Source organism: Amblyomma maculatum, chromosome 10 (assembly GCF_055883805.1).
Source record: "Amblyomma maculatum isolate TAMU_Amacu chromosome 10, ASM5588380v1, whole genome shotgun sequence".
Taxonomy (NCBI): Eukaryota; Metazoa; Arthropoda; class Arachnida; order Ixodida; family Ixodidae; genus Amblyomma; species Amblyomma maculatum.
In genome coordinates this window covers 169,547,940-169,562,846 of record NC_139353.1, presented here as the reverse complement: position 1 = coordinate 169,562,846, position 14,907 = coordinate 169,547,940, and the positions used below count along the sequence as shown (strand labels likewise).

The 14,907-nt window shown below is 47.8% G+C and overlaps 1 protein-coding gene across 1 annotated transcript in view; it reads left to right on the top strand.

Annotated features, from left to right (window-relative positions):
* The window catches only part of LOC146177904 (ubiquitin conjugation factor E4 B-like), a 123,560-nt gene that overhangs the window by 95,056 nt on the left and 13,597 nt on the right, over window positions 1–14,907 (top strand). The window contains exon 10 of the mRNA XM_084581656.1: window positions 2,356–2,729. Coding sequence (XP_084437782.1) covers window positions 2,356–2,729 — 374 coding nt within the window. The remainder of the gene's footprint in view (window positions 1–2,355; window positions 2,730–14,907) is intronic.

Here is a 14,907-nt window from a genome sequence, read left to right as displayed (position 1 = left end):
GAAGACTGCCATCTTTTCATTGTAGTCCTGGAAGAAAACTATTACGGGTCTTTTCTTGTTCCGCTTGCCAAGTCTGTGAATTCTACCAACGGATTCACATTTCATACTTAGTTTATCGCTAAATACTTTGCCAATGACTTTGCGTTTTAGGACTTCTTCTGTTTCATGCGGTTCTTCCTTAACATCATGGGCAACTACATTAGAACGCCTGCCCCTGTCTTCAAGATCTGTGAGGTTACGCGTTTGGAAAGTGAATGTACTTTTACACATTCTAAGATTGTCAAGCTCATTGAGTTTTTCTGTTTTTGCTTTAAAGTCAGATATGTGGCTCTCAATTTGTCTTCAATCGTGGTCTCAGTTTTGCAAGGGCAAAACGCGTGCAAGGGCCTCGCTTTTTGTTTTCACATTCTAGGGCGAATTTTCGGGGTGCGGCCCATAACGCAACATATGGAAAAAAACAAGAAATCCTTTTGAAGTAAAAGCAGACTGATCAGTGAATGTGTGGTGTTTATTTACGATTCAATCATCACTCGCAGAGTCTTCTGACTCAGAGCTCCCTTACTTTCAGTTAAAGCCTGCCTTATAGCTACCAATATGCCTGCCCATTGTGCTAGAATGGCAATGCTCAACGGCAATTCATGAAAGATAAAGCAGAGAGCACACAAGGGCCGCAACAATGGCGTGCGACCACGCTAATAATGCTACCACTACTGACGTGCCTTTGACATTCGCAAGCAAAGCTGGGGTGTCCGGTGCTGGTGATGCCGATATAGATTGCGGAAACTTGCAGCAGAGGGAGAATATAGTAATGATGATGACCCACGACTTTGGGCGTCATCCGTGGGCGGCATCTGGAAACTCCTGTGCACATGCATTTTGAAGGCTATTTCCGCATCGGTCGTGGGAAGTTTGGGTGCGGCCCTTACACAAACTTCTTTTTTTTTTACGTATTTGCTTCGGGAGTTAGGGGATGTGGCCCATACGTGGGTGCGGTCCTTACACGCGTTTATACGAGATTTCTCTTATTCACTCTGCATGCCTTCTATCTTTTAACGTTACACCTGTCATTTTTCGTTCCATAGCCTCTTAGAACCACATTTTTTAAATTTATGGGTGGATTTGCACCAGATTTGCACCACCTGTGAATTTTCTCGTGCTCATTCCAAAGCTGCAAACCATTTTTACCTAATGCAGGTAGGTTTAAATATATTAAGGAAAACATCTTATGTTTGGAGGAAGCATGCTTAGTAAGCATCAGATCTTGAGGAGGTTTTGATCCTTAAATAATCTAGAATCACAAAGGACTGCAATAAAGCATAAATGAGCATTTCAGGGTGATTTGGAAGAAAGTTTTGGCTTGTGAAATTTGCCTAAGAAAAATCTCATTTTGGTGACTGGGACAAATGATTAATTTTGGCAAACGAACAGGGGGTAAAAAGAAGTGTTATTGCAATATTTATGATTTTTTCTTTCTGGCAAAGAAAAAAAGAATTATAGCGGTAGCTGTTATAGAAGCCTACATTATCGCTCCTCCAAAATTTTTGCTATATCCAAAACTCAATTTTGAAAAATCGGTGAAAAATGATTTTGGCATATTTTTGAATTACCAAGGCTAACGGGAACTCTATAAAATGAGTTATGGCTGGTTTTTTGTGTGAATGCACCATTTTTCAATATAATTGCCCCTACAACTCATAAAATATATGTATATGTATGTATGTATGTAAAATGTATGTATGTAGCAAAATGTATTTCCAAAGGAAAATAAAACCGCGGCAGACACAGGACGGAGGCTAGAGACAACACAGGGCGGTAAACTTGAGCAAATTAAAGGGGTCAAAATATTTCATCACAAATGACTATTCTAAAGAAACCTTAAGAAAGCGTAAGCTACTATGGGAATCTACCAAAACAGAGTGAAAAAATGGTCGCAAAGTAAAGCTCGTAAATGACAAACCGACAGTTGATAATAAGGCATACATATGGAATGATGCTACAAGCGAACGGATTCAGCTTTATTCACGTCCTCCACCGGGCTCTGAGGCTTCAGACTGACGCATTACCTCGGAATGTCACCTTCATTCTCAGTTCATAATTCTAAATACGAATGCCCAGAGCATAGTTAATAAAACTGAGGCACTTGAAACACACTGTGTAAATTGGTTTATCTATCACACTTCTCGGCCATCAGGGAAGGGATGGAGAGGAAAAAGAGGTTCTGCCATACTCTAAACAATAATTTCAGTGCATTTACATCGCAGAACCTGTTTTGCCTCCATCGAAAAGAGGTAGCTGAGCACGTTACTAAGCAGATGGTTCAAACCCTGTTAGTTGGCACTGCTATCCCCCATGTAGCCTCTTCCCCTGTATGCAGGGAAGCAGTGCAGTGCGGAGAGTGCGGCCAACTTCTCCACGGAGTGCCTGTTCCTGGCACTGCAGGGTTCACACCTGGGGCTGGCCCCCGCGGTGGCGCGCTACGGCCGCCGCCTGCGTGTGCTGCGTGAGCTGCAGCGGCTGGCCCAGGAGCTTTCCCAGCAGCAGCAGGGTGCAGCAGAGGACGAGGCCCCCCGCAACCGCCACCTACTGGCCAAGTGGTGCACGCAAGCCCGCCGTGTGGCCCAGAGCAAGCTGTGTGCGGACGCGGGCCTGCTGGACCCACTGCTACTGAGCCGCTCCCTGGGTCTCTACAACCTGGCAGCTGCTGTCTTTCTGGGCGTGCTGCAGCAAGCGTGAGTATTCTCATGCCATGCTATCAGTGGGAAGCTCAGTTTCCAAGGCATCATGGCTATGTATCACCAGGGGTGAGATTGTTTCAGGCCAGTCCGGAGTAGCGTGGCCTAGTCTGCAGTGTTGCAGAAAAGCCATTGTCATGGGCCTTATCTCTACCAGCTGACGTGGAATGAGGAAGAACTTTGTTTTCTCATTTGTGGAATCATTGCACAGAATGAGTGGTCTTCTGTGGAGGGTTTTATCAACAGCACCTTTAATCCTTCATCGGTTGCCTTCATGGTTAGCAGTAGGGAAGTAGTTCACTCTAAATATGTAATGGAGGACAGCCGGCAGTCTCCAAGGGTTACAGAGTGGAAAGTTAGGTGGATAGAGCAGATTAGCAAGCTTGCGGGGCTCAGGTAGATGCTGGTGGACACCCCTCTTAGAACCATTTTTTTTTATTTATCGGTGAATTTGCACCAGATTTGCACCACTTGTGCCTTTTCTCGTGCTCATCCCAAAACTTCAAACTGTTTTTACCTATTGCAGGTAGTTTTAAATATATTGTCACATCTCGATAGAACGCCAAGGAGGGCCTAAGATAAGAAGGTTTTAATAGTCTACTGGAACGAGTCTTGCACTCAAGCTTCCTCTGTCTTCTTCCAGGCTAGCGCTTTTGTTCCCAGTCGTCATCTTTTGCGTCCTCTTCTATGCGGCATTTGCCCCCCTCCTCAGGAAGCATCGTCCCGATGAGAACAAAAGGAAGTAGGAGGTTAAGGTCAGCGCTAGTGATACAGTCGAGCCCGCTTATAACGAACATGAGCGTCACGCGGCGTCCGTTCGTTATATCCCAAAGTTCGTAGTAACTGGACCACAAACTAAAAAAGAGAAAAAAAAAAGTTGGCGGTCAAAACACGAAATTTATTTCTTAGCAAAAAAGTCTGTGATGCTCGTCTGTTTCTGCAGTGCAGATGCGATGAGGGCGGTCTCCAGTTTATTTAAAGCACTAGCGTGCTCTTCGCCGAGTCCCTTGGCATAGACAAGTTGTCTGAGGCCCTCTATATAGCCCATTGCTACAGATGTGCTTACGGGTGCTGGCTCAGACGTTTCATCTTCATCTGATTCTTCCACGTCGCTCTCGGCCCGCACTTCAGAAACGATGCCTTCGTCCGTGCACGGTTCCGCAATATCCGCGTCTTCATCCGCAGAAATAAAATCCTGCCAACCAATGCCAGGGCCTCCCATGTCGGAGTCGACAACGCGCTGCCACAAATCGCCGCCAGAATCATCATCATCGGAGGCATCAGGCCTGACGTCCGGTACTGCGTCGACGAAGCCGGCCTTGCGGAAACAGTTTCGCACGCAAGCGGTCGTCACCTCCGCCCAGGCCGCCTTCACCATCTCAAGGGCTGAATACAATGAAACTCGGAGCGGGAAGTTAGCGGCCGGACGGTCAACGGCAATGAGCAAGCGCTGCACAATGCGGCGCCTATACGATGCCTTAAAGGAGCGTATTATGCCCAAATCAAGAGGCTGCACTTTAGAAGTGGTATTGGGCGGCAGGAAAAGTAGTCACTGCCGTCAGAGACGTTTGCACGTGGTGCGCTGAGCAATTGTCGAGCAACAGCAGCACGCGCCTGCTTTGCCTCTGCATGTCGCGGTCAAACTCGCCCAGCCACTCTGCGAATAAATCCCGTGTCATCCAGGACTTAGTATTGTGCCTGTAGCGCACGGGTACATGGTTTTGAAAGCAACGTGGCTTCTTGGATTTTCCGATTACAAACGGCATGCGCCGGTCGCTGCCATTCATATTAGTGCACAGAAGAACTGTAACGCACACTTTACTGTGTTTACCGCCAGCGCATGACTCCCCTTTCATGGAGTGCGTCTTGTCTGGAAGCATCTGATAAAATAATGCAGTTTCATCTGCGTTATACACATCCTGCTCCCCGTAGCTTGCAATAATGGCTCTGTTTGTTGCAAGCCAATTGGCAACGTCCTGGTCACTTACCGAACGCGCCTCACCGACAATCGATTTAAAAACAATCCCATGCTGCACTTTGAACCGATGTAGCCTGGGCAGAAGTCGGGAAAATCTAGTAGGAATGCGAAGTCTTTGGCTTCGCCCAGCATCATTGGTCCACTTATCGGAATGTTGCGAGCCCGTGCGTCGACGAACCACTTCAGCAGCGCATCCTCTACGTCTGCATAGGTGGCCTTCCGCAGGCGCTTTCTGTCCGCTGTGTTGGCGTCGGAGCTGGCGATCTTTTCCTTATTCTTCAGAATTGTCAAGATGGTTGATTTCGACACGTTGTACTTCTTCACCAGCTCGCAATTTTTAGCACCTTGAGACAGTTCCGTCACAATTGCTCGCTTCGTTGCCATGTCCAGCGCTTTTCGTTTCGTGACTGCTGGAGGCAGGCAATTCCCGTCCGCCATCCCAAATTATACGACTCAGGCCCGACAGACGAAGCGCTCACACCACACACACGAAAATGACAACAAAGCGCCGCAACTGACGGAGCACGTGCGCATGTGCGACAATCACGCGAGGCAAGCGAGGAAGTGCCTAAGGAATGGAACGGAACGGAATGGACACACAGTGGGGCATGGTATGCAGCGGGGAGACCAATGAGAGGCATCCCTGAACGTCAGTGCTGCCACCTGTTGGCTCCTACCGTAGTTGCTTTCAACCGCCCATGGCCTCCGAGATTACCTCCGCAAATCTCGGAGGCCACGAACCGTCACCGCCGTACTGAATGTGCCGCTGCGCATTCAGTCCGCCCGTGCAAACAGTACAACCGCTAGCGTATGGAGAGGCCTGCCTCCTGGCGCCCCGCGCCCCTGGCACGGCCGCTCAATGGAACAGCCAGGAAACGAAACGACGAAACTTTGAAGACTATGCCGGCAGCCGGCGCCGTGGAGACAGGCGAAGACGAGGGAATGGCGAGAGGAGAGGGGAGCGGAGTTGCGAGGAGGGGCGGCAGCGTGGCCTTGGAGGCCACACCACGCGCCGACACTCGTAGGCACTGACTTCTTGAAGAATATATCTGGACTTAAGCCTTACGAAAAACCCTTTCACACCAGAAGTAAACAAATATGGGACGTTCCTCGAACGAGGACGTTATACGGTAACCAGAGCCTTCGTTTTACTTTACCATGCATATTAAATCATTATAGCATACACAACCCAACGCCTGCGGAAGTTAACCAAAAGATCTATCTTTTTTTTCTTTTCTTTTTTTTCCCCGAGAGTCGTTTATTTTTATCGCTGTGCTGTACGCGCGGCGTAGCGTAAGATATCGCGTTACGAAGAGGCCTTTTTTCTTTCCTTTTTTTTTTGCAGTAGTCGTTTATTCTTGCATGTATGAATTAAAGAAAGCACGCGGTCAGCTGCGATCATGACACCGGCTTTTAGCATTTTTCGCTTCAAACAGCATTTGCAGTTGTTTCGAGCTGCCGCGGTGGCTCGAACGGCAGAGGGAGACGCAGTTCCAACAAGTTGGAAATTTTCTGCTCTGTCGCTGCGGCTCGTCGCTGAGATTAGCTTTATCGCTTGCATGTGAGCGAGCTGGCCTTAACGCTTTTTTCTTTTTTTTTTCCAAATTCTCGAGTGCAAAAGTGAAGGGTGAGTTCATTATGCGAGTGAGTTGATTACGCGACAACTGCGGTATCGTTTTTTCGCATCGTAAGTGCTGTCCCAAGCCGATTTCTGTATATCGAATTATCGATATATTGTCACGTCTCGACAGAACGCCAAGGAGGGTCGAAATATAAGACGGTTTGATTAGTGGCCTAGAACGAGTCTTGCGATCAAGCTTCCTCCTTCTTCTTTCAGCTCGCGCTTGTGTTCCCATAGTCGTCATCTTTTGCGTCATCTTCTATGCGGCATTTGCCCCCCTCCTTAGGAAGCATCGTCCCGATGAGAACAAAAGGAAGTAGGAGGTTAAGGTCAGACTGAGTGGTATGGCTTCATACGCACGACGTGGACGACATCAGCTTGGTGCTGGCGTCGCTTTGATGTCGACACCCCGTCTGGCATCACCTCATAAGTGACGTCGGTTAAACGTCGCTGAACAACATAGGGTCTAAAGTATCGCCGCAATAGTTTTTCGGAGAGTCCACGGCGGCGAATAGGCGTCCAGACCCACACTTTGTCGCCAGGTTCGTACATTACATGTCGGTGTCTGTGATTGTAGAGTCGTGCATTATGCTCCTGCTGATTTTTGATCCGCACACGCGCTAGTTGGCGAGCTTCCTCTGCACGCTGAGCGAATTCCTCGGCATCCTGATCGAGATTATCGGTTTTGGCATTCGGGGGCAACATTGCACCCAGCATAGTTGTTACTGGTCGCCCGTGAAGGAGGCTGAATGGTGTCATGCGAGTGGTGTCTTGGCGTGCCGTATTATAGGCGAACGTGATGTAGGGAAGTATTTCGTCCTAATTCTTATGGTTCACGTCGACATACATGCAAAGCATGTCTGCGAAGGTCTTATTGAGGTGTTCCATCAACCCAATGGTTTGAGGGTGATAGGCTGTAGTTTTACGCTGACTGGTACCACTGAGGCGAAGAACGGTCTCCAAAAGTTCGGCCGTAAATGCAGTTCCTCGGTCAGTTATAATAAGTGCCGGAGCGCCATGCCTCAGGACAATGTTCTCAACGAATAACCTAGCTGCTTCGGCAGCAGTACCCCTTGGCAGAGGCTTGGTCTCCGCGTAGCGGGTCAGATAATCGGTGGCGACAATTATTCATTTATTCCCGGCTGTAGACGTCGGAAATGGTCCCAGAAGGTCCATGCCAATTTGCTTAAAAGGTGTCGTTGGCACTTGAAGAGGGTGGAGTAGGCCGGCTGGTTTTACAGGGGGTGATTTACGGCGTACGTACATAGTGTTTCACTGTTGCCGGCAGTTCTGGCCAGTAGTATCCGTGCTGTACTCTAGCCAATGTGCGGGTGTAGCCCAGGTGACCGGCGGTTGGCTCGTCGTGGCACGCTTGCAAAATTTCAGTGCAGAGAGCCGATGGGACGACGAGTAGATGACTGTTTCCCCCAGGCTGGAAGTTCTTCTTCTAAAGTACATTGTTGCGAATAAAGAATGAAGAGATTACTCGGGCAAAAATCTTAGGCACAACCGTAGTTCGCTTCTCCAAGAAATCAATAAGAGGGAGCAATTCCTCATACTCTCGCTGCTGTTGGGAAAGCGTTGCGTCATCTATGACACCTAAAAACGCAGTGTCTTGATCAGTCATAGTGGAAGGTTCGACCGGCGCTCGCGAAAGGCAATCAGCATCCGTGTGCTTCCTTCCAGATTTGTAAATAACGGCCATGTCGAATTCTTGTAATCGAAGACTCCAACGCGCGAGTCTCCCTGAAGGGTCCTTTAATTTCGTCAGCCAACAAAGAGAGTGATCGTAACGTGATCGAAGGACGAGAAGTAACGTGCATTTCGTAGGCGATCAATGGAATCGTCGATGCGAGGGAGAGGGTACACGTCTTTTGTAGTCACTTGGTTGAGCTTGCGATATTCTATGCAAAATCGTAAGCTGCCATCCTTCTTTTTAACAAGTACCACGGGGGAAGCCCAGGGACTCTGTGACGGCTAGATAACGCCGTCTCTAAGCATTTCGGCCACCTGGCGCTGAATGGCTTCACGTTCTATCGGAGCCACACGGTAAGGATTTTGTCGAATCGGGCGAATCGAGTCATCCGTGATAATCCGATGTTTTGTCAAAGGAGTTTGGCCGATCCGCGATTCTGAAGCAAAACAGTCTCGAAATTGATCTATGAGATCCAAAAGGCGGTCTGAAGAAGACAAATTTGGACTCACATCGACGATGGTTACGGGTGTCTTGCACACTGATCCTTTCTGTTGCAGCTAGCAGCAGTGCTGCGCATTTGGGAGGCTGTCGAAAAAGGCCACAGTTGTGCCTTTCGGAATTTGCTGATGCTCGTTGCTGAAGTTTGTCAGCAGCACTTCGGTATGCCTATTGGTGAAGTTGACCAGCCCTCGAGCTATAGAAACACCTCGGCTGAGTACCAGGGTAACTGCCCGTTCGGCGACGCCATCGCCTGTATGTGCCACGTCGCATTTCACTTCAACAAGAGAGCATGATCGTGGAGGTAATGTCACCGTCTCATTGGCGACGCGTAAGGGCAATAGTGGTACTTGCGCATAACTAAGGTCTTCATGGTTATTGGTGTAGGCAATGACGCTGTCACGAATGCTGATTACAGCCCCATGAAGACGCAGAAAGTCCATGCCCAAGATGAGGTCTTTGCAGCAGTCAGGGAGAATAACGAAGCTGCCAACAAACACCGCGTCTCCTATTCCTATCCGGGCAGTGCATTTCCCTGTCGGTGCCAGTAGCTGACCCCTAGCACTTCTTATTACTGGCCCAGTCCATTCAATTTTTACTTTGCGCAGTGTGTCGGCCAGTTTCTGGCTAATAATTGAAAAATCCGCCCCTGTATCCACCAGAGCATGTACCTCCAGCCCATCAATGGAAACGGCGAGGTCAGCGCTAACAAAGTTATCTGGGTTGCTCGTTTCTTTTGGCATTTCGTCGCGGCACAGTTGACAGGTCGGTTGTACTGGCGGCACCGGTCTTGGAGGGCTTGCTCTATAGCCGTAGCGTCCTTAATGAACTCTCACGGTTTAGGGTGGGTTGTGTACCAAGCCGGCAAACACCTGTTCTTTAACACCGTGCATGAGATGCTGTAGCTTTCTTGGCTCACTCGATATCAGGGTCGGCACGGCGAAAAAGGCGAGCCATGTCTTCCGCAAGCATAGCCACGCTCTCATTTGGCTTCTGGACGCGCACTTCAAGAAGGCGTAGCGCATTGTCTCGGTGATCACTTCCCGCAAATGTGTCTACCAGCTGGCGGCGGAAGTCATTTCATGTGGATAAGCTGGCCTCATGGTTTTCAAACCACGTTCTCGCATTATTCTGAAGGGCGAAATGTGTTTCGTCCCTGATTGCTGATAACAGGGTGCAGCGTCACCAGCACGCCTATTATTCGTTTTTTTTTTAGGCCAGTTTGAGGCTCGAACCAAAATTTTCAGCGTCAAAACGTCGCTATACCAGCTAGGCCTAACTGCGCGACCTTTTCAAAATGGCGCCAGGCCGCAAGCACTCGACGCTGGCAGCCAACCAAAAGGGGCCGTTTGGATCACATGCTTTCAGAGCCCGATAGCAGCGTGTGTTTCGCACAATTTTGTCCCTTTGTTTTCTGCTTCGGGTGTTCGCTCACGGACGCAATCGTGACGTGGGAATAGCCTGAATCACAATTTTTTTAACGAGACCAAAATGATGCCGGTGGAGCGCATATTTTAGATCTGCAGCCGATCAGAACTCCGTGTGATTTGACGTCAATTTAAAGGGCCAAGCGTTTGCATTTACAACTTTGGAACGCTGTAACATGCGAAATAGGGCATATTTTTCAACCAAAATTTGCAGATAGTTGCAGAAACGTCTCAGGACCACGAAAATGAATAAATAAGAAAGCAGATTTTTAGGCCAATTTTTGGCTGCAAAACTCAGTTTCCCCCCTTATATGGGTGGACACCAAATTTTTATGCTGTACTTTTGTGTTGTAAATAGTATGTAGCAATTCATATAGCACTGTGTTAGAAGCCTAAAATCACATTACAAAATTTATTATCATATTATTAGTACGCAGCAGTGTCTGCTTCATAGTTGCCTTGTTTTCACTTGACGGCAAAAAACACGGAAGACAACATTGAAATGTCACGGGGGCCGTCAGCGAGTAGGTGCTTTGTCTGCTCTGCAGTGCAACTCTGCCATATGCTCTCATGGCGGAGACACACTGCGGAAACGGGGAACTGCATTCGTAAACATGATCTTTGTGTTGTTTTGGCGATCCTGTCACGCCGCACCAACTCGAAATATTCGGAAACATGCCGTTGTTGCCTGTGAAAAGGTGTCGCCAACTCTGTCTCCGACAACTTGTGCTCGCAGCAGGGCCGATGTCGGCCGCCCGCTTCGCTACAGTTTTGCCCAAATTCCTACGCTGTGTAAGCGGCTGAGAGAAATTAAACAGCGGGAGAAGCTTCGACTATGAATGAGCGTGCTTAAATGCTTGAGAGTATGTAGTTTGAATCGCACTGATCAATGCACCCCGGCATACGCCGTTTTGAGCGCTGCGTCATGTGTGCGAATCTGGTGATTGTTGAGAGAAAATTCACACATTTTAGCAAATAAAAGTGGTCATCAAGCGTAGTTTGGCATCAGTAAACTGAAATAGACAATAGCTTACATCGTAGAACGCACATACAATCACAATATATAAGCGCCGGTGTGACCTCAGTGCGCTGAGCAATGCTGCAAGCGGCCCGGAACAGTCGTCGGCGCTATTTGTGAAGAGCAAATTAGGTCGATTGAGGGCAGTCGTTACACACACATGCGTTTTATCGAGCTTATTTTATTGTGCGATAGTCTTCCTGTAGTAAAGTGGCGACGGAAGACGAACCTTTATTACAGCTTTGAATCGCTTACCCGTTCCGCGTCATATATCAAACTCAATTTCACCGGTCGTTTGATATATTGAACTCCGCACCACGCACTGGGAAGTGTGCTTTCCCCAGAGACGATCGCATCACCCTTGGCCGTTTGCCGCGTGACGTTTTCAAGCCACGCGCGGAAGGAATGAGAGGAGACAGTTCGGCGACGACTGGTCTGGGCAGCGCCGCGCCCATTCCCCAAAGGCGCGCGCATCTGCATATCGTTTCCAGCGCACCAACACATGACTTTTGCAAGCCATGTGCATGGGTGTGCCCATTCTTTCGCCGAGCTCTCTCTCTCCTACAGCACACGCTACGCATGCGCCAAGCCAGCTCACCCCGTTTTCAGACAGACGTTGGACGCTTTCTCCAGCATGTGTTGCGAACTCTCTGTGCGCGGCTACGGCGCCTGCGGACGTTAAAAAGCGGCAACTCTTTTTTTTTTTTTTTTTGCGAGTCATCCTTGCTTATCGTTGTGCTGTACGCGCGGTGTAGCGTAAGATGTGGCAGCTGCGGACGTTAAGAAGCGGCAGTTTTTTTTTAATTTTTTGCGGGAGTCGTAATGGGACATGAAGCTAAATTTAGAGAAAACTGTATACATGAAGATAACTAACAAAAAGGCTTCCTTCTCATTTCCTTACAATATTTCATCTCACCTTCTGACTGAAGTCAGCGAGTACAAATATCTAGGAGTTACAATAACGAAAAATAAGGCCATCACTAGAATATGCGTGCACCGTCTGGGATCCCTACACTAAACGTAACATCGAGGCCATTGAAATGATTCAACGCAAAGCCATCCGTTTTATTTTTTCAAAGTATCGTGTAACTGACTCACCAACGACCCTCATGAGAACTCACGGTATTGAAACATTACAGCTGCGCAGGAAAATTCAAAGACTGAAACTACTTTTCTTACTAAAAAAACCATAAACTGTCTATGAATGCAGACCCCTTCCTTAAACCTAACACTACGCGCCAAACACGAAATCATCATGCACAATCATTACAGGCGTTAATCCTAGCACTGTAAGGGGTTAAATACTCATTTTTTTCCACGCACCATTGAGGAATGGAACAGGGGTCCACCAGATCTTTTAACCAGAGCTGATTATTTTGACTCAATGTTTTCTTCACAGCATTTAATTTGAGAGCCATTTATTTCTATGTTTACTTTTTGTATTTTGCATCTGAGCCTTGTATTTATTGTTGTATTTTGTGTTACAACTTGTATTTAACATTTTTTAATTTTGCTAATCCTGTTCTTTTTGCATATATTATGTATTCGCCCCTCCTGCTTGGGCCTACTGTAGGCCTGCAGTATGTACTAAATAAATAAATAAATAAAAAAATATCCTTGCATGTATGAATCAACGAAAGCCCGCGGTCAGCTGCTGCGATCATATAAAACGAACTAGGCTTGTGCAATCAAGCCATCACGGGCACTCTGCCAAGTTCACTCCCCGCCACCGCAGGAGCTATCAAAAGATTAACACGTGGTGACGTTATCGCTGCTCAGCATCTTGGCACGCTGCCAAGAAATGAGCTGTGGATAAGACGATCGAAACGGAGTGACGCGCGCCTTCGACATGCAGGAACCTTGTTTTGAGCTGCCGCGGCGGCTCGAGCGGCGAAAGGGACGCAGTTCCAACAAATTTGAAATTTTTCGCTCTATCGCTGCCGCTCATTGCTGAGATCGCTCAATCGCTTGCATGTGAGCGAACTGGCTTTAACGCATTTTTTTTTTTTTTTTTTTTCGAATTCTCGGGTGCAAAAGTGGAGGGTGGGTTCATTATGCGGGAGAAGTGCCGTCACAAGCCGAGTTTTGTATATCGAATTATCAATATATCGAACTATTTTGCGATCCCCTTCGAGTTCGATATATCCGGGTTCGACTGTATTAGCAGTCCTGATAACCATGGTCTTTTCTAGTACAAAGCCAAGTATCGCTACACAGCCTCACTGCTGCTCCCGCCGGCCACTCCGGTCTCTGCATACGGCGGCCGACAACAACACCGTCCGCTGTAGTCCGCCGACCATTATCAGCAGCAGCATTCGCAAATTTCAGTGAATGAATATTGCCATCAAGCATAATTTTGGCTACAGTGAGCCGTCGTTCTGTCCGTGCGTTAGATCTGTTAGAATGCTGCCAAGAAAGCTGTAACACTCTGACCAGCAGCATCGTCTCTTAGGTCAGAAAAGTGTGCATTGATGTCACAAATACTTGATTATAGTTTCTTCAGTGAACCTACATCACAGTCAATGTGCTAGCGATGGGTCTGGAATGAGAGAGCGAGCATTTCCACAAACATTAAAAAAGAAGTAAATATTTTCTGAGCTTCTCTTAAGTCTAATAGTACTTGTCTGTGATGGTCTTCAAACAATGCCCCCCCCCCCCCCCCCCCCACCCCCTTCGCTTTCCCCTTCCCTAGACACTACAGTCGCCTTCTACCTGCTGCCCAGTTACGCAGTTCTACCCAGTTACGCACTCGAGCAGGATTTATTGTGCCCGAGTATGCGGCAAAAGAACACTCAAATACAACTGCTGTAGCGAGCGAACGTCGCAGTTGTGTACGGGGTGAAATAAACACCCGCCAATAAGGGAAGCACACGCAAGGAGGTGAGAGGAGTGTTCTGCTCACCTGCAGTGCCTTCGCGCCCACGGCCCATTGCGGCAGGTGCATACGGTGACCGGGCAACTCGGTGGCGGTGGTGGTCTCCCCGGCAGAAATCATGAACAGCACATGTGCGCGCTGATCTGCCAAAGAACCCGAGAAGATCGCGTGAGACGCGCTTGTCTCTGACTGTAGAGAGAAGGTCTCAGTGTTAACCAGGAGGAAAGAGGGAAGCCTGCGGAAGCATCGCCGCGGGAGACTGCGAGGCAGTGCGGGGTGGCCAGTGTGCCCTCTCCTCCGCCAACCTCCCTAAGAGCACGCACAGCTTGTGTTATAATTACGCGCTGCCGTTATAATAGGGGCAGGGGTTTGTGAATCGGACACTGGTCTTAAAGCTATTTTTCTTATTTCTAAGCCAATACTAATGAAATTATACCATCTCATTCAGCTTTTTGTGCTGATTTCAAATATGTCTTTCTTTTTTGGGGGGAGCCAATTAGAACTCATGTTATGCAGTATTAATTAGTCATTGATTAGTACCTCTGTGAAGAAAAAATTACTGGGTAAAAATTCTTTTTTTTGCTTGGCTGCAATATTCATGGTAGTTTTTCCATTTTATGTCTGTGAGAAATTTAATGGAACTTTGAACATCAACATTCAGGATGTGCTTTTTAAGGCATTCAGAAGTTTGCAAAATAATCAATTATTGAAGCCCAATATAGGAAGTCTGCCTTGAACATTGCAATTCTAACTAATACACCTGCATCTGCTCTAGGTGCAGAGATAATGACGTATCATACCATCCGGTTGTCCAAAATTTGCAATTTGAGAAAAATGAGAAAAACCCAAATGGGCCAAAATTTATTAAATGCTGGAGATAATATTTACATGTTTGCATTCTTTGAGCGCTAATAAGCGCCAGGCATGTAGTCTGACTGTGGATGGAATGCCGCTTCTTCAGTGCCTGATGCACACTTGCAGCAGACGTGCACACTGACTTGGCAGTTGGTCGCCTATCCTTCTCAGCCATCCTCTTCCTGTTAGTGTCTAGCTTTGGATGCT